Source organism: Cynara cardunculus (assembly GCF_001531365.2).
Source record: "Cynara cardunculus var. scolymus isolate 2C chromosome LG 7, CcrdV1, whole genome shotgun sequence".
NCBI lineage: Eukaryota > Viridiplantae > Streptophyta > Magnoliopsida > Asterales > Asteraceae > Cynara > Cynara cardunculus.
Window position 1 is genome coordinate 10256916 of NC_037534.1, and position 18507 is coordinate 10275422.

Genomic DNA, 18507 nt, shown 5'->3' on the forward strand with positions numbered 1-18507 from the left:
GGGTAGGATCATAATGAATTTTTTCAAATCTTTATTTCAATGTCGACATAATCACATTTAAGTGCCAAATTGCTTATTCATTATCCGAGATTGCTTATGTGTATTATCTCACACACTTGAAGACAAATTCTTTTGCTGGAATTGTTAGTTAGAGAAAAGTGAATATATATTTGTGAAAGTGGCTAGACTTCTAATATACTATTTCAGTTATGACCTATTATAAACCATTTGTTTTATGGTAATTTATCCTATATTACCCTATCAGATGTGCTGACCCATATCCTTGAGTTAGAACAAAATGTCAGTTATTAACTAAAAGAACATTTTGTTCTTGGATTGCTTATTTGTCATGATGCAACAGCAAGAATGGATATGCTATTGTGGGGTTTCAACAAAAACCTTTAAGGTTAATTGCCAAAAAGACTTGAAATATCAATCATTTGTCAAATTTACAAATATTTGTTTCAAAATTGACTAAATAAACGTTCTTACCATCAAATGCTAATTTCTCTTGCCATAATGCATGTGTACTTTCTACTTCGAGAACACCTTCATTTTACAAGAACGCAAGAACACCCTTTTATTATAGACAATCACATGTGATACTATTATTCCGTCACATATTATACACATGTGATACTATTATTCCGCCACATATGATACACATGTGATACTATTATTTCGTCACATATGATACACATGTGATACTAAATCAGAGACGTGGGTGATTTTCGATGCAATCTTGGTTGCGGGCCAAGTCACCCTTACACCACTAATCCCCCTCACATGTATTATCACATGTGATAAGGGTATTGTTGAGATGATACTATAATCCATCAAAACCATCATATGTGATGCTAAATCATAGACGCATACAACCTTTGGTGCGGCCGAAGTCATAGAACACGTCATCCGCACATCACAGGGTCCCTTCACGCGTATTATCACATGTGAGAAGGGTGTTATCGCATTCTCGTAAAATAGAGGAGTTCCCGTTTGAACCTCCACCTATATATATATATATATCTATATATTGATCAAGTAATTATCGTCTTTTGTGTGGTTGCAGAGGTTAGTTTATGGTGCTAAAGCGGAAGCGGCCATTGCGATTGGGTTCGATGATTTCATTGCAGATGCATTAAGAGGTACTGGATTTTATCAGAAGGCTAATCTAGAGATCAAAAAAGCTGATGGCAATGGAGCCATTATTGCCGAACAAGTATTTGAAAACACCAAATCCAAGTTCTCTATGTATTGATACCCATTTCTAACATGAACGTCCCACCCCATTGGATTAGATCATTCACAACTGCTGAATCTGAACTTCTCTCTGCATTACATGATACTGGTAAACCTCCATATGAACATGTGTTAATGAACAGATTTGAAATTCCAAAGTTATTGAAGTTGCAAATGTTTGATTGTTCATGTGAATGCTCGGAAAATCTGTGCGCATAGACGTCACGGGGGTATGTTTCATCTTGCAAGATGTTCACATACATATATATGCAGACCGTACATTTACTTATATTAGGTGCCGTTTACCAAACGCTTACCTGGGTAAGCGCTTACCAATTCACTTTACTTTACCGGATGAATATGGCAAGGATTAAGAATTTTACCCGGTAAGAGCGAGGGCAAGAATCTCGAGTCATACCCAGTAAGTGAAGACGAGGACTCTTACCATGGTTAGCGCTTACCAGGATAAATTGTTGCATACGATGCGTTTTAGTGAATAAAATCTTGTCCGATAAGTAAGCGATAGTGTTGAATTTTACCGATAAATGTTTACCGGGTAAGTGTTTAGGTAAACGGCCCCTTACATGTGATTGTGGTTCTATTGTGGAATCAGTTGAGAAGCCATGGTACTAGAGCCTAGAGGTAGACAAAAGTCACTTCCAATGACAAATGTAATTTTATAAAGTATATAGGCTTTTTTGTAGTTTTTTGAAAAAGATAGTGGTTAAAATCACATGTTTGATACTTCAAGGGCCAGATGTGTAATTTCTTAAAACTCCTAAAAACATGCGGTCGTGTTTTAATTGGATGAAATTGAATCTAACGTTCAATATATAAATTAGAGGGGTTGGTTTTACATGGTAATTTATAATATAATCTATAATATATTATAAAATATTTAATAAAAAAAACTCTTAAAAACCATTTATATATATATATTATTTAAAATTTAAGATTATAAGTAAATTATGCATAAGTATAACTTATTAAAGCTTTATATTTGAATTTATGTAACTAACTGCAGATAAACATAATCAAATAAAGATAAACATCTCATTTTAAAATATAAAAAATCTAAAATATAATTAAGATAATTATCGAGTTCTAACAAAATAATTAATTATTATTTTTATAAGAAAATTATATTATTAAACTAAATATAAATTACTTTGTTATTGAACATAAATTAAATTATAATAAAAAAAATTGAATAAAAAAATTACACAAAAAATAAGAATTTTAAATAATTAATTTGATACTAATATCGATATGTTTTTGTCAAATTTTTATGATATCTTTAAATTTATGTTTTACTCAAAAATAAAAACATAATCGTTTTGTTTAAAATCATATAAGATCATATTATAACATCGACTGAAATAAAAGAATAAAGTAAAATATTAAAATTTAGATGTATTTCGTTGCATTACACGAGTACCCTTCTAACACATGTTACCCAATTCTCCTTCGCCCAAATGTGTTCGGCCCGATCACTTGTGTGCCAAGACGCAAAACCCGTGAATCTTGAAACCGTTCGCACAAACCCGAGCCAAAACCTGGTTACATCCCCGACCTCAAATCATTAGAAATGGTTCTTGACTGTGTTTAAATCTACACTTGATTTCTTGCTCAAATGGTTCTTGAATGTGTTTAAATTCCTAAACCCTTGTTATCTCTTCAATCGAATTCGTCTACCGACTCTTCTCTTGTTGTTCTTCTCCTTTTTTCTAATGATAACAAAATTAATCACGACTATTCAAATCCTGGAGGAGATTTTATGTTATTTTGTTATTTCACGATATTTTTGTTTTTTAATTTATAAGACGTTTAAGATAATATACAGTAGAAATTTAATAGTTTTATTTATTTATTTATTTATCATCGTTCAATCAATCTGTAATATTAATTAAAGTATAATTAAACCTTCAAAAAGATTGAAATAACCCTAAATAAAAGGATATCAGAACTGAAATGAGAAAGTTAACCAATAACAAGATGTAAAATTAAAAAAAAAAGTGATTTAGGAGTCGTTTACCAAATACCTACATGGTAAGTGCTTACCAATAAAATTTAATACTATTTTATACTTACCGGACAAGATTTTAGTCTGCCAAAACGACATCGCATGCAACAATTTACCCGCTAAGTGCTTACCATGGTAAGAGTCGTTGCCCTTACCGGGTTAGACTCTTGGTCCTTGTCTCGCTCTTACCAGTAAGATTCTTGGTCCTTACCATATTCATCTGATGAGGTAATGTGACTTGGTAAGCGGTTAGCCAAGTAAGCGTTTGGTAGACGACGCCCTTAGAATTCATTGATCACATGAGGCCTTAAAGATAAGAGATAGGAGAATTCTCAGTGGTCTTGAAGAGATTTGAACTAGCAGCCTATAAGGTGGATTCTCAAGGCCTAGTTTTTATTTGTCCATTGAGCTAGGCAGCTAGCCGTCGATTGCATATCCTGATTTCAACCTCAATGTTTCGTTGGAATTGACAACCCCAGATTAATCGTTCAATCACCATATTATCAAGAATTCAAGAAATCAACAATGGCAGATTCAAGATATGTAGGAAGAGAATATTTGAAAGCTTAAAGTGATACATTCTTCAAATGTTACAAATGAATGCAAGAGTTACAAAAACAAATACAAGATAACTATTTATACCCAAAGGGTATTTACAACAAAAAGGCTTGAATACAACATGAAATTAGAACTTAACATTCTCCCCTTTGGATTCAAGCTTCAGCATATTGTAAATCTTGTTCTTCTTAATCCAAGATGTGCTTCCAATCTTCTCACCAAATTTCTAAACTCTAGCTTTTCATCAAACATCTTCAAAGCTTTGATCAGCAAAAACCTTTCTTTAATATTAAGTTGTTCAGACTCAGTAGCTTTATCATCATTCAATCTTCTACAATCCAACTGTCTTTTGATAACTTTAATTGTACCATTAGAGCACTTTGACAGTTTAGCAAATCTTAAATATCTTTTTGCACCCTCTAAATTCTTATACACCACTCTAAATTCAGGATTTTCAAGGATCAAAACAGAGGATATCCATCAACATCTTCAAACACTTGATTTGGTTTCAGCATGTTTACCTTCTCCTTATTACTCTCTAAGCCCATTTGAATATCAATTACTGAAGATAATTTGACATAACGCCTTAAGAACTTTTTGATGGCCTCCAAAGCAATTATAACACCTTCATGAACTCGTGATACATAAATTCCAAGTCTTCTAGGTTCAGATTAAGAAAATCTACTTTGCAAAAACTCCATTCTCGACCATCTTGATCAATGACATAGAAGACTGGATACCATAACTGTACAACTATTTGGCATCAACCTTCTTTATAGAAACAATTCTGTGATTGGTTTTGAGATGATGAATAGGTCTACTTTTGGCTTGCATGAAGTACATATATTATTGTTTATACGCCTGACTTTCTCTTCTAATTCCCAATACTTTCTCAATATCCAGGTTTCTCAGATTGTGAACAAAGATCTGTCTGTAAACATCTTCTAAGGGGCTGTTTGGCAGTTGCTTAATAGTTTGGTGTAGAATGGTTAAGTGGTCAGAATGGTTAAGTGCTAAATGAAAAAAATTATTTGGTAACTGTTCTCTGAATGACAACAAATTACCATTTTAACCCTTTGTAAGATTTAGTACTAAATGAAATATAGTCGTTTGGAAGATATCTGAATAAAATAATTACTTTACAAATATAACTGCATATTTCATACCAAACAAATATAACATTACTAGTTCAAAACAAGATTTCATATTAATCCAAACAAACATAACATTACTTTTTCAAATTGTAGAATAAACAAAAGACTTTGCTATCATCAGTTAAGCCTTAAACCATAGAATTTTAATAGTAATACCCCCAAAGGCATTGAACATCAACTGATTTAGCAAGTTCTTACTGCTTGAACATCATGAAAATTGTCTTCATATTGTCCACCAAGGTCATTGACAACCACAAGACCCATATATTTCATCTGCTCCTTGGGGGAAGGTGCTTTTACTACAAATTTGAAGTGAATGAAAGAACTTCTTAATTTCAATGAACCAAAGTGCTTTTTGGCTATTGATTTATGCCCACCTTTCTTGTGGTTCATATGAGTTTATACGAAGAAATGGGTGGATGCAGAGTGAAAGGTTTGAAGAAGTGTAGGGGTAGGGTTGAAGAGTACATGTGGGAAGAGGAAGTGTGAAATCTACTCAAGATAACAAGCTTGTCTACACAAGTGTGAAATCTACTCAAGATTCAACGAACATTGATGAGACCTCCAACGTCAGTCCAGTGTCAGCGATCAAATGAATCTTGTTGAACAATATTGGTTTTTGTATTGTCCTTCTGCACACAAAGGACAAAACCCATATTTTCAAAGTAAAGTACTATACGGAGTCACTCTATTGTCTTCAAGCGTGCTTACATACTTTATGAAAGACGACTATTCATATACAACCAAATACTATATATCTGCAACAAAGGAAAAACTCATCTCTTGAAGCTTGCCACGTGTTTTGTACCTTCTGAATTGCATTTAATGCAATGTGTATAAATAGTTGAGTAGTTCTTTCTTCTCAATTATCCTCTCTAACATATACAAGCATCCTTGCCTTGAAGATCTTACTCAAGAAGATACTCCTCCCTCTAACTCTCTATCTAAGAGAAGGACTTCCATTGTAACAAGTGAAGAGCACAATACTTCTTAACTTATTTCTTGTAGCAAGTCTTTTCTTCTTGCTATTTGTAATTTGTGTGTTTCTTTGATTGTTTAGGTGAGTTCTGTATCTTATCTTTTCTGCAAACAATCTGTAAAAATCTGTATGAATCTTCTTTATCAATATAAGTTTTTAAAAGTGAAAGCTGTTGTGTTTGTATTCATCCCCCCTTCTACAAACTGTTACCTATAAACTCTTATAGATCCGGTTGGGACCAACATGGGTATATCATGATATATGAAGAAGAGAGTCTCCATGACTATTTATACCCATTGCATTAAATGCAAGTCAGATGGTACAAGACACGTGGCAAGCTTCTAGAGGTAAGATTGTCTTTTGTCTTCAGATATACAGGCTTTTGGTCGTATATGAACCGTGGTCATTCACAAAGTAATTAAGCACGTTTGGAGACAATAGGGTGACTCTATACGAGTGTTTTACTTTGAGAGTTACGGGTTTGTCCTTTGTGTGCAAGGGGATAAGACAAAAACTAATCTTGATCAACAAAATTCATTTGATTGCTGACACTAGAATAACTCTAAAGTTTCTTCTGTGTTTGCTGAATCTTGAGCAGACTTCACACATATTTGTAGACAGCTTGTTATTACTAAAACCACAGCACATCACGAATTGCTTGTCTCTATCTTCAGCTTTATCTTCTACATTACTAAAGGTTCTTGTGGTGTGAGTTGTGTCTTCTTGAAGAATACTTGTTCCTTGAGATTTACAATAAGAACTAAGTCCTTTTTTGTTAGGTAAAAATGATCATCATCAAATCACTGAGAGTGAAAATCAACAATCTGGTTTTGAAGACCTCACTATTCTATACTTGAAACCCTCTTCAATAAACTTAATTCTGAACTGTATAATCATTTCTTCTTTCATATCAAATAACTAACCAACAACTATTCTGCCACTATCATTATAAGATACAACCTCGTTGATCGTGATAGAGGGCTCTAGGGTTTGAAGGAGGGGAGGCATATAAAAAAGATCATCTATCCCACCAAATATTAGAAGGAGTTATTGTTTCTACACCTTATTCATCTTCATCTTCATCTTCACCCGTTTATGATATATCAATATAAGATATACCCCAATGTGAAAACATGGGCTTCGTCATAATTGACTCCAGCAAAACGTCTTCTTCTTCTTCTGATGCTGCTGAACAAACTCTGGGTAATAGTCACTATGACCATAATGCTCTGGAAGAAAGGCGGTGCCATAACAGCGCTAGATTTGAGACTCATACTCGAGTTGAGGAACATACATTCCTTGAGTCTGAGTCTCATTTTGGATTTGATGGTTTTCAATGTTTGAACTACCATCGACATCTCCTCCATCGCACATCGAAAAATCGACATACACATAAAGTGTCGGCGGTTTATTTGACTCGACTGTGAATTCTATGAAACCACCAACATCTTCATCGTCATCTAACTCAAAAATTGAAGCATCATACTTGTACGCTAACCTGGTTACACAAATAGAACTTTCGATTCCACATTTCTATGAACATAAGCGACCAAAATTTGATATGTAATGTTTGCGTTCAATTGAACAACATGGTGCATCGTATCACGAGAACAAACATAATCCCACCTATCAATTGCTTGCACCCATTGACCACCAGAACAAATATGTAACTTAATTTTTTCAACATCGGAACTCATTTTCAAATGAATTGAAGAAACAAAAATATATGATAAGAAAAAAATTAAGTTGTTATCGTTTTTCTGTATATCTTCATCCTTTTATTGTTGCAATTATAGATCAGATGAATTTAATTCATCTAACAAACCATCAATCGGTTAATGGAAAGATAGTACAATCATTGAACAAATTTCAATCAATTTTCAAGCTTTATTGGGAAAAAAAAAACAGTGCAGATCCGCAATTAAACATGTATAAAACATGTGAAAAATGATAATTTTTTAAAAAATTGCAGAGGTCAAAGGTCAAAATTGCAGATCTGGATACGGTCAATAGATAAGGTTGGATTAGGGTTTCATCCAGGCGAAACATGTGTAGGTCCGCAATATGGCAGGTTTGTAATTGCGAACTTGAGTAGAAATTGTAGATTTCTGAAGTTCAGGTGCTAGGCCCACAATTACAAACTTAGGATATTGTGGACAAAGGCCAAAAATGTAATTTTTTTTATCGTTTAGCTTCAAACTTAGCATATTACAAATCTATGGTTATTTTTATAATTTTTGAAAGAAGATGACTAAGGGGCCGTTTACCCAAATGCTTACCCGGTAAGCGATTACCAATAAGAGTCAACACTATAATTTATTTAGATGCGTAAGATTTTAGTACATCAAAGCATATCGAATGCAACAATTTACAAGGTAAGCGTTTACCTGAGTAAGAGTCGTCATCCTCACTTACCAGGTAAGACTCTCCATCCTTCTCATCGCTCTTACTCGGTAAGATTCTTGGCCCTTCTCATGTTCATCCAATAAAGAAATTTATACAAGTAAGTGTTTAATAAACGACCCCTAAGAGCGAAAACTAACGTCTAAAAATAACTATTTTAATTAATTTTCTTATTCTTTATCCAAATTGTGCCGGTGGAGATAATAATAAAGAAATAAATAATAGTAAATACTAAAATTCATATAATGCTTCCCAGCAAAACACAAACCCTCTGTAAAACCCTTTCGTCCCCGAATGACCTAATTATTCAAGAACATTTTGGAAGAGATTTGTGAAATTTTCAGGGTTAATCATGAACCCTCATCACAATTCCAATCAAAATCCAGCAGCTGCTTCAGCAGTTCAACAGGTCTTCTGCTTCCCTTTTTACTTTTATCTTTTGCGAACGTATTGCTAATGTGCTACGAAAAACTGAATTTGCATTTTAATTTTGATGTTGATGTTGATGTTGAACCCGTTACTTTTGGAATAAGAAGCTGATACGGATAGAGTGACGAGGTTTACACCTAGTTTGTTCTGTTCGTTAGGATTTCTTATGAAGTTTCTTTTTGTGTTTGGCACATTCTTTAAGATATATTTTTTTAAAACATGTGAGTTAACGTCTTGGAACAGAGGGAAGATCACTTTTTTATTGTGAAGTTTATTTTTCTGTTGAGCTAATTAAATGTGTTGGATGATGAACAGGTTAACTCAGTCATTAATCAGCAACTGTGCAATGGTAATGCTGGAGGATTATATCCCAATACTAGGCCAATTGTAGCTCCATCTGGTTTCATGAATTTCCCTAATCAGCCCTTTCCCTTGCAAAATACTATGGGTCAATTCCCCAATGGTATTGGTGGATTCAATCCACAGCAGAATTTTAATCCCTTTCCTGTAAACCAGTTTAATCCTTCTCAACAGCAACAGGGCCAGTTCTTTGCACACAATTCCATGAATCCTAATGCATACAACCAAAATGTTGGTTTACCTAATGAGCAAGTCATTCTGCAGAATACAATCCAAAATATCTGTCAGCTTCTCCAATTACAAAACCGTGATTATACCCAATGTCCTCCTGTTAATTTTCCCATGTTCCAGAACCAGATTGCGAATGTTATGGGTCATCAAAATCCAGGCTTTCATGCAAATCAGCAGTTTGGGTTGTCTAATGCTAATGGCCCTGTCCAACATGCCAATCAAGGGCAACAGAGATTTGTTTCGCCAATGGATGGCAATGTTTCGAAACAGTTACCTAATATGGGCCAGCAATTACAAGGGAACCCGTTTTTACCCCATGCTCCTGGTTCAGTTCAAACACAGCAAGCACTTGCTACTGTCACAAATTTCCAGGTACCATTTTGTCATAATGTGCAGATTTTTGGTGTGTAGTAATCTATGAATTCTTAATTCTTGATGCTAAAAGATGGATGGGTTTTGGTGATTGAAACTTTCATGCATGTGTTATATGTTTAGTCTTTTAGCATTTCCAGCTAACTCTCACGATATGACACATGGACTACATATCACTGCCTTAATAAATCCTCAGGAAAGGAAGCTGTCTTGTGGTTTCGAAATAAAAAAGGAGCTCTTTAGGGCTTACGTTATAAGGGGGAAAATTATATTATCATGTTCTGGTGGCCATGCTGGGTAGGTCGCATAAAATTATTGACTAATGGGAGTTGGGTTTAACAGATTTTGGCATCAGGTCGCTCACAGGTAATGGTCAACCATTTGGTGATACAAGTGAAGAGAAAGTTCAAGCGAGAATTTGCAAAGAAAAAACTATCATGGACATTAGGACAAAAGAGTCTTTACACAGAGTCTTTGACAAAGATAGAAGTTGAAGTTTGTAGCATGTTACATGCAGATTTCTGGGTTAAACTAAAATCATATACCAAAGGCAAATAGTGTCGGGGGTTAAATGCAATTTTTCTACTTAACATTATGAAATATACACGCCCTTCTCAGTTTCTCTTTTATGCTTAGTTAACCATCAGTTACCTATCACTCCCACCATGGCACCACCCAAAAAGGAGTGCGCATTTGATGTTTGTAAAATGAGGTCTCTTTAGCTTCAAATTTATCTTGGTTGTTTTGTTTGTAGATAAAAAAAAGTACATTAAAAGCTCTAGCAATGTATTTCGACTAAAAAATTTTGAAACTAAAAAAGTAAATTGGTAAAACCATCCACGCCGTTTTCAATTTTGAAATTAAAAGGTTCAAATGTTCAAACTTGGATAGAGGGAGTAGTAATGTGGGGTCTTTTGGAAATAAATGAGCTGGCAATTAAATTTTAAGCGTAATGAAATAGAAGAACACATGTTTTCAGCACCAGATTGTTCACGTATGGTATCCCAGCTTTCTCATATCTGCAGTTTAAGTATGCCTAATTCCATTGTTCCTTTGACAAGCAAGTTAAGGGTGACATAGATTCTTTCACCATAGATGGATGTTAATGCTTCAAAGCAGTTACCTAATATGGGCCAACAGTTACAAGGGAACTCCCTATTATCCCCATTCTTCTGTCTTAGTTCAAACACATCAAGCACAAAACCTCATTTCCACTCATAAGTTTCAAACCTCATTTCCACTCATAAGTTTCCTGCTGTCAATTTTGTCCGTCTGTACAGCCTTTTGGTGTACAACAATCTATTTATCCTGAATTACTAATGCAAAAATTATTTAACTTTTGTGATTGAAAATTCTGTACATGTATTGTATCATTAGCCTCTTAACCTTTCTACCTATCTTCCATGATGTAGTAACATACTGCATATCACTGCTCTGATAAATCCTCAGAGGAAGGAGGTAATGTTGTGGCTTCAGAGTAATAAAATTGTGCTCTTTTGGGTTGTGTTACAAGAAAAAGAAACACGTTCTAGTGACCTTGTTTAGTGGGTTGGTTAAAACAATACGCTAATGAGAGTAATTGGAGTGAGGGATGTTCAGTGTTGGCATTAGGTTGGGTAATACTGTAACTTGTTTGGAGGTATTAGATGAGAGAAGGTCAACATGAGAATTTTGTAGAAAACCCCTTGTGGACTCGAGGGTAGAAAAGTCTTTATACAACCTTCCACAAAGATAGAAGTTTCACTTTATAGAGTGCAATTTTGGGGTGCATATGAGAGCCATCTGCCGAAGGCAAATAATGCAGTGTGCAGGGGGTTAACTGCAATTTTTCGTTGCATATAAGAATTAACTTAGTATTACCCTTCTTTTTTCTCCTTTTCTTTGTTTTTCCATCTGTTGCTTGTTACTCCTACTCGAAAGAAGAACATTACATATTACGTTTGAGTTTAAGATTAGTTGATTTTTAACTAAATTTTAAAGTTGTTATTTCAGACTTTGGATGTAGATCAAAAATCAACTCTCATATTAAAGTATAACAGTGTATTACATTAATCAAATGGTTTGGAGTAAAACGGTAAAAACATCCATGCCACTTTCACATTTCAAAATAGAAGGTGCAACTTCAAAATTGGAACTGGACATCTTTTCTTCGATGGAAGGAGTAGTAATATATGTTGTAATTGGAAATAAATGAGTTGGCAATTACATTTCAAGCATAGTGAGATAAAGAAAAACACATAGGCTTTCTGGCCATAAATGTCTAGTTTAATAAACTCAATTTACCCTTTTATATGCTTGCATTTTGATTTTTCACTTACATATGCTATTACAATGACTTAGAATCAAATGTTAATTTATCTTTACCTGCACATCCTGTTAAATGGAATATGAAAACTACGGAGCCCCAATATTGTCTAATCTGTCTCTGATAATTATCCATTTTCCAGCACCAGATTGCTCAAGGTATGGGTCCTCAAAATCACAGCTATCCTCAGAATCAGTTGTTTGGCATGGCTAATTCAAATGGTCCTGGGCAACCTGTTAATCAAGGACAACAAAGATTTGTTGCACCAATGATGGATGTGAACGCTTCAAGACAGATAGCCAGTACGGGTCAGCAAGGGAGCTTGCTTTTACCCCATCCTTCTGCTTCAGTTCAAAAACAGAACCCGTGCCCCACTCTCGCGAATTTTGAGGTATCATTTCTGTCAGTCTGTACTGATAGAAATATGATAGACTTTTATGACTGATAATTTGATGCATGTGTTGTATCTTTACGTTTTTAATACTTAAAGTTATATTGTCTCTGCTCTAATAAATCCTCAGAGAGAGGATGCGGTGTTGTGGTTTCATAATTGGAAACCAAGCTCTCTTGGGATTTACTTGGTTTACCATATTTTTTGGTGGTAGAGCAATATATTGGCTTTACATTTTAGATGTTATCAACAGGACAATCATGGAAACATACCTGCCAACGGTAATGCCAAATGGACTGAGTCTCAACGCAAGAACTTCACAGGGCATAAAAGGAATGATCTCTCACACAAGGGGTATGTTTGATAAGCACTGCAATATCTTTGTTATGGTTCGCTAGTTGGATTGTTAATTCACATAGAGCTTGAGTTTGTGTAGATTCAAGTCCCAGTTTCAGCATGCAAAACACGTGAAAGAGAAGTTTGGGACCTACAACGGCAATACGAATAAAGGTGAACCCCTCATAGTTGATGCACAATTTTGTGCATATCTTTGTCGCCAACATCAGCTTTTATTTTATTTCATTGATGTACATGAACACGCAGTTTCTCTTGCTTTATTACGATGAATTTTACTCTACACATCTTGTTTTGGGGTTCATAATACATACATTCATACATCCATGTATGTATGTGCATGTGTGTGTATGATTGCATGTATGTATGAGTGCACACACATGTTTGATGACTTATCTTTATTGTTTGTGTTTGTGTGTATGCAAAATATTTAGCTGCGAGAAAATCTCTTATTCAAAGTAGACAACTTTAAGCACTGCAAATTCAAAACATCTCTGGGTTTTAGTTCTATCAGAACTTGCAATGCGTGATTGTTCTTAAAAACTTCAAGTTAGTCGTGGATAAGAAAGATAATTCTCTGTTTCTTTTTGAATCGAATTGTCAATGATTTAAAGCAAATAAGCTAAATAGATCGAACAATAAAAATAAATATCATTGTTAAATATTTAAATTTTAATGTTTTAGGGATGCAAATTATTTATCACAAAAATAAAAAGACTATTGTCACTGAAATAGGACAATAATACATACCTATAGGCTAAGCACATCCTCGTTTTATACGTATTTTCATATTTGTTTAACCTGAGGTTAAGTAATCTTTCTGCAACTGTGATCTATGTTCCATCTTATCTGGATCACAAAAGGATTCAGTTACATTTGGATGTCATTTGAACCAGATTTAGCTCACTTTGTGAAAAACTGAGATGAAAAAGAAAAAGAAAATGAAAGCACAAGTGCTACATGTTTAAGAGTTCTGAGTTTAGAGGTTTCGTATAGAACTATTGCTGAATTCAGAATGTTATTTGGTATGCGTCTGATTGATACAGTTGAATGACAGAAATAGCCACTTTAACCCCATAAACTAGTTTAAACAAAGTGTTGTTTCATAATATTGAACGATAAACTTAAGCTATTCTAAACAAAGTGTTGTGGATAGTATTAGCTTAGCATAGTTTAATAATAATTGAAAAATAACCAACACATGCATATGACATGAAGCCGCAAATGTTCACATGTTATATGCACCATTACAAGGATATTATTTATTTGCAATTGTTATGTAAACGTAAAATAATTGTATGCAAATACATTTTAATAGTGATAAATAATAAAACATGAGAAGTTATTTAAATATGACTGAGATTGATGTGATTCAGGAGAATACCATTTGGTGTAACATGAAACATAAAATAATTGTATGCAAACATGAAAAATAGAATAATTGTATGCAAATACCACTTTGTGTGCTGCAAACCAGGTAGAATTCATGCTTGAGGAGATTGATGCGATTCAGGAGAATGGTATGTACAAGCGATTTATCTTCCTTTTGGTAATGACCAGGTTGGTTAGTTCCATCTGGTTTACTCTCAGAAGCTCCATCCGGATAGTTCTCTTGCTTGCCTGACTCATGTTTTGGCTATGGCTAATTATCGGGCATGTTTTTTCTGAGACATTGAGGAGGCGCTTCGTTCATTTCTAGGGAATGGAAACAGGTTATGATAAAGAATGATAATGTTGAGGAATGAAAAGTCATTCCTTTCAATTTACTAGGATATTGATGATTCACACTTTTTAAGTAATCACTCATTTCACTATATTTAACCAAACATCATTATTCACTCCCGCTCCCATTCATCACAACCCAACCAAGCACCCCCTTATTGTGTGGCTGAATGGCGTTGTCTGCGTGTGATTATTAACATTTGCTGCTACAATTCATTAATTATCAACACAATGTACATTTTCCTTCCGTTTATCACCTCTCTTGCATTGTATGTCCAATATTTCTTTGTAAAACCATGCTTGGTTAATTGTTAATTTTTTTAGCAAATGGGACGAGACCACTCATGATGCAGCACCACGTTCACTAATCTTTATATGTTTTGATTGTTGAATAACAGAGGGTAACAATAATGCTGCAGTAAATTCTGGTCCACGAAATTCCACCAATCAGATTCATTCTGAAAAGAAGTAATTTCTATGCCCTTCAATATTTGTACTTTCCAGTGATTTAGCTGATTGTACTACTACATCTATCATGATATTGCTTCAATCACGCTACACAATAATCATGTGATCTATTTTCAAATACTGGAAAAAGAACGTTCTTATTCGTTGGTAACTGGATTCCAAGACAAATCTTAGCATCATGAGAAGTTTTGCCAAAAAAAAAAGGTGCATAACTGTATTCCCTGCATGATACAAAATGATTGCTTAAGACCTCTATGCGCTTTTTCATTTTATGAAATTTCTGTGAAGTAGTGTTCAAGAAAACTTGGATTCAAGGATTAAAAATTGAAATTGCAGCTGATTTAGTTACAATTTCGAACATTATTTTTACTTGCTCTCTAATCCAAAGCCATGAAATTGGAGTTTTGAAATATGCTTTCATTTTTTCTCTTGACTGGGAACCTGTCATTTATCTTTAAGGTATTGTGTGAAGTACACCGAGCAAGAAGTTAAGCAGTGGCGTGAGGCTCGTAAGAAGCACTACCCCTCATCTGCGAATGTGGAGAAGGTTAGATTTTCAACCATCAGTTCGATCTCCATTGTCTGTGTTCTTAACACCTGACTGCTTATCTTGCCATCTTGCAGAAGTGTAAGAAAGAACAGGCATTGTCTGATGTCACCAACCAAGGAGCCATGTTACGTCGCCAGGTACATTGCTTGTCTGGTAGTAACTGTATTCAATGGGATAATTTGAATAAGTCTGTTTCATAAAGCGCACCTCATAAGCTTCTATTTTTTATGTATTATACTTTCTCCATTCAATCTAAACTATAACACTTCTCTTTTTAACAAGAGGGTAAATTGCATGAAAATGCAAGTACTTTGGGTCAGTTCGTATTTTGTGCAACGTATTGTCATAACATTCATTTGGTACCTTAAATGTGACATTTCAAACATTTAGGTATCTGGTTTACACATCATAATGCATGAAAATATAACGTACTTTGGTCTGTTTCCTACTTTGTGTAATGTATTTTCAGAACTTTCATTTTGGTAACTCAAATATGACAATTGTAACATTTAGGTACCTAGTTTACATCTACTAGTAATACATGAAAATGCAATGCACTTTGGTCGAATTCCTATTCTTTAACGTACTTTGTTCTAAATATTTGATATATCACAAGGTTTTGAAAGTACGTTGCACAAAATAAGAGTTGGACCAAAGTGTGTTGCATGACTCTTTCAAAAGAAAACTGCAACAATTCCATATTCGGAAAGGTTCCAAGTTAAAATTAAAAATTATTATCTGTCATTACAAATACATTATTACATTAAAGTTGGGGCTACAATATTCTTTTATCTTTGTTGAAGGGTCTTTTAGATGTTCAATAAGTAGCCAAATAGTTTATAAAATCGTGCCAAATCAAATGTTGCAATATTCATGGAGGGAGGATATAATATAAAGATTAGTGGAGCTATTGATGTTTTTTGGATCGTTCCATTTACCTCAAAATTCGTATCATACATCTCTTCTTGGAAACACAGGTAGCAAATCAAATGAGAACCATAAATATGTTTGAGAACCGTGACAACCAGTTTCACATGCGAAAGGTACAGTGTTGTTTCATATATAAAACGGACATAATTGTTTCACATGTGAAACAGAACATGTTCATATGCTTCATATATGAAACACACACACACATACATAAACAATAAATACCACATTGAATCCTAGAGTAAAATGGAACTCTCATTGAATGGTTAGGATTGGTTCTCACAGTTCTCAACATTTTTGTGGTTCTCATATGATCTTTTCCCCAGGAAGACAGAGAGCAACTATTGCTTATCGTCACTCCTTGCTGTTTTAGTCCTCCAACATTGTCATCCCCCCCAAACCCAAAAGAACACATGAAACTAAAAGAAGTCGAACAATGTGATCACATACTTTTTTGTTTTGCAGCAATTGAAGGAAATATTGACAAAACAGGCTGAGTTGGGTTGTGAAGTTGCTGATATTCCGTCATATTATTTATCTGTCTCCGAGAAACAAATCCCAAGAGGGAAAAAACACGAAAGGGAACAGTATAAGAAGGGGAAGAAGTTCCGTAACAAAAGAGGAACACAACTTGAGGATGATGATGACCGAATCACCAAGAAAACAAGGCCAGGAGGCCAAGATCCACATAAGCCAAAACAGCGGGAACCATCGCTTTTGCAAAAACTTTTGACTCGAGACATTAAGAGAGACAAAACCCATCTTTTGCAGGTTTTCAGGTTCATAGCAGCCAACTCTTTCTTCACTGGGGAGCGACACGAGTCTTTGAGATTCCCATCTGTAATTGTGAGAGAAACAAATGCTGATGTGGCTTCAGAGACGACTTCTTCTGTTTGCAACGTTTCCGAGAAGGCGGTTGATGTCAGATGTGATGACGGAAAATGTAATGGTGAAGTGTTGCTCGAGGAACCAGAGGAAGAAGGAGAAATCACTGATTGAAAGGCTTTAATTGCGATATATGTATGTTTTGGACTATATATCCATGTAGGCTTGTTTAGTTTTGAACACGCGAAGATGCTGCTATTTTTCGTTAAGAAAAACACCCTCGAATTTGTTGCAGCGCTGGACGTTATGAAGTTGTGATTACTAGTTAGGTATTTGCTGTTTTAACGGCTCCGATGTTCATAATTTTCTTGCAAAAAATGAGTGTTCATGGCGTGGTTCCGATTTTGAGTGTCATTCCTCGTGTTCACAATGTCGTAACTTTTCCCCTAAAGTTGCGGTCTTCAGTCCATCCAAGGCTATGGCCTATGGAGGATTTTTTAAAGTTTCATGAGATCAGTTGAGATACCTGTAAGTAAGTTGGTCATGACACTCACGGCTAACATAGAAAACGAGTGTCCATTCCTTGTGTTCACAATGTTGCAAGTTTTTTTTTCCCATAATGGTCGCCTATTCGAGATTCTCTAAGGATGCGATAGTCAAGGTGTGTACACATTGGCTTGGACAGAAAATAGTTCCTTGTGTTCAGAATGTCGTAAGTTTTTTTTTCCCAAAAAGGTCACCGGTTTGAGTTCTTACAAGACCATTGTGGATTTTCCTGGTTGTTTCCTAGATCCCTATTGAATTAGTCGAAGTAAGTCGCTCCAAGGCGATCAAGGATTTTCATGCCTGTACTATACTACAGCGTCCTGTGAGATTAGTAATGGTGAGCATAAGATGACCCAAACACCCAAGATTAAAAAAAAAAGAAAAAGTTTTTAGGTAACCATGGGCCTCAACAAATAATAGAGGGTATTGAAGTTAATGTTCAAATAAAAAAGTAGGTGATAAAACTATAAGTAGACTTCTCAATTCAAATAATTTAGAAGGTTCTAAATTGTTGCATATGACTCTTATCGATAATGTAAAGTAACTTGATAAGATTCTCGGTAAGTGAGAGTAACGACTTATTGTTGTATACGATGTCATTTTAATGAACTAAAATCTTACCCAATAAATTAAGTGAACGTGTTGACTTATTGCCTGGTAAGCGTTGG

At 34.7% G+C, this 18507-nt stretch overlaps 2 protein-coding genes across 4 annotated transcripts in view; both read left to right on the top strand.

Annotated features, from left to right (window-relative positions):
- LOC112515315 (guanosine deaminase-like) overlaps positions 1 to 1428 on the top strand; it is a 9500-nt gene extending 8072 nt beyond the window's left edge. The window contains exon 5 of the mRNA XM_025122058.1: positions 1070 to 1428. Coding sequence (XP_024977826.1) covers positions 1070 to 1258 — 189 coding nt within the window. The 3' untranslated portion in view covers positions 1259 to 1428. The remainder of the gene's footprint in view (positions 1 to 1069) is intronic.
- A 7220-nt stretch (positions 1429 to 8648) lies between these two features.
- On the top strand, positions 8649 to 17679 carry LOC112515939 (putative uncharacterized protein DDB_G0286901). Of its 3 annotated transcripts, XM_025122922.1 has the most exons (10): positions 8649 to 8765; positions 9101 to 9748; positions 12196 to 12211; positions 12299 to 12444; positions 12698 to 12798; positions 12881 to 12954; positions 14919 to 14988; positions 15448 to 15535; positions 15613 to 15675; positions 16934 to 17679. In XM_025122922.1, the coding sequence occupies exons 1-10, from the start codon at positions 8709 to 8711 to the stop codon at positions 17465 to 17467; spliced, it is 1797 nt and encodes a 598-aa protein (XP_024978690.1). In that variant the 5' UTR covers positions 8649 to 8708; the 3' UTR covers positions 17468 to 17679. The 3 variants fall into 3 exon arrangements, with proteins under 3 accessions (XP_024978690.1, XP_024978688.1, XP_024978689.1); XM_025122920.1 differs by having other exon boundaries at positions 12196 to 12444; XM_025122921.1 differs by having other exon boundaries at positions 12202 to 12444.
- The last annotated feature ends 828 nt before the right edge of the window (positions 17680 to 18507 follow it).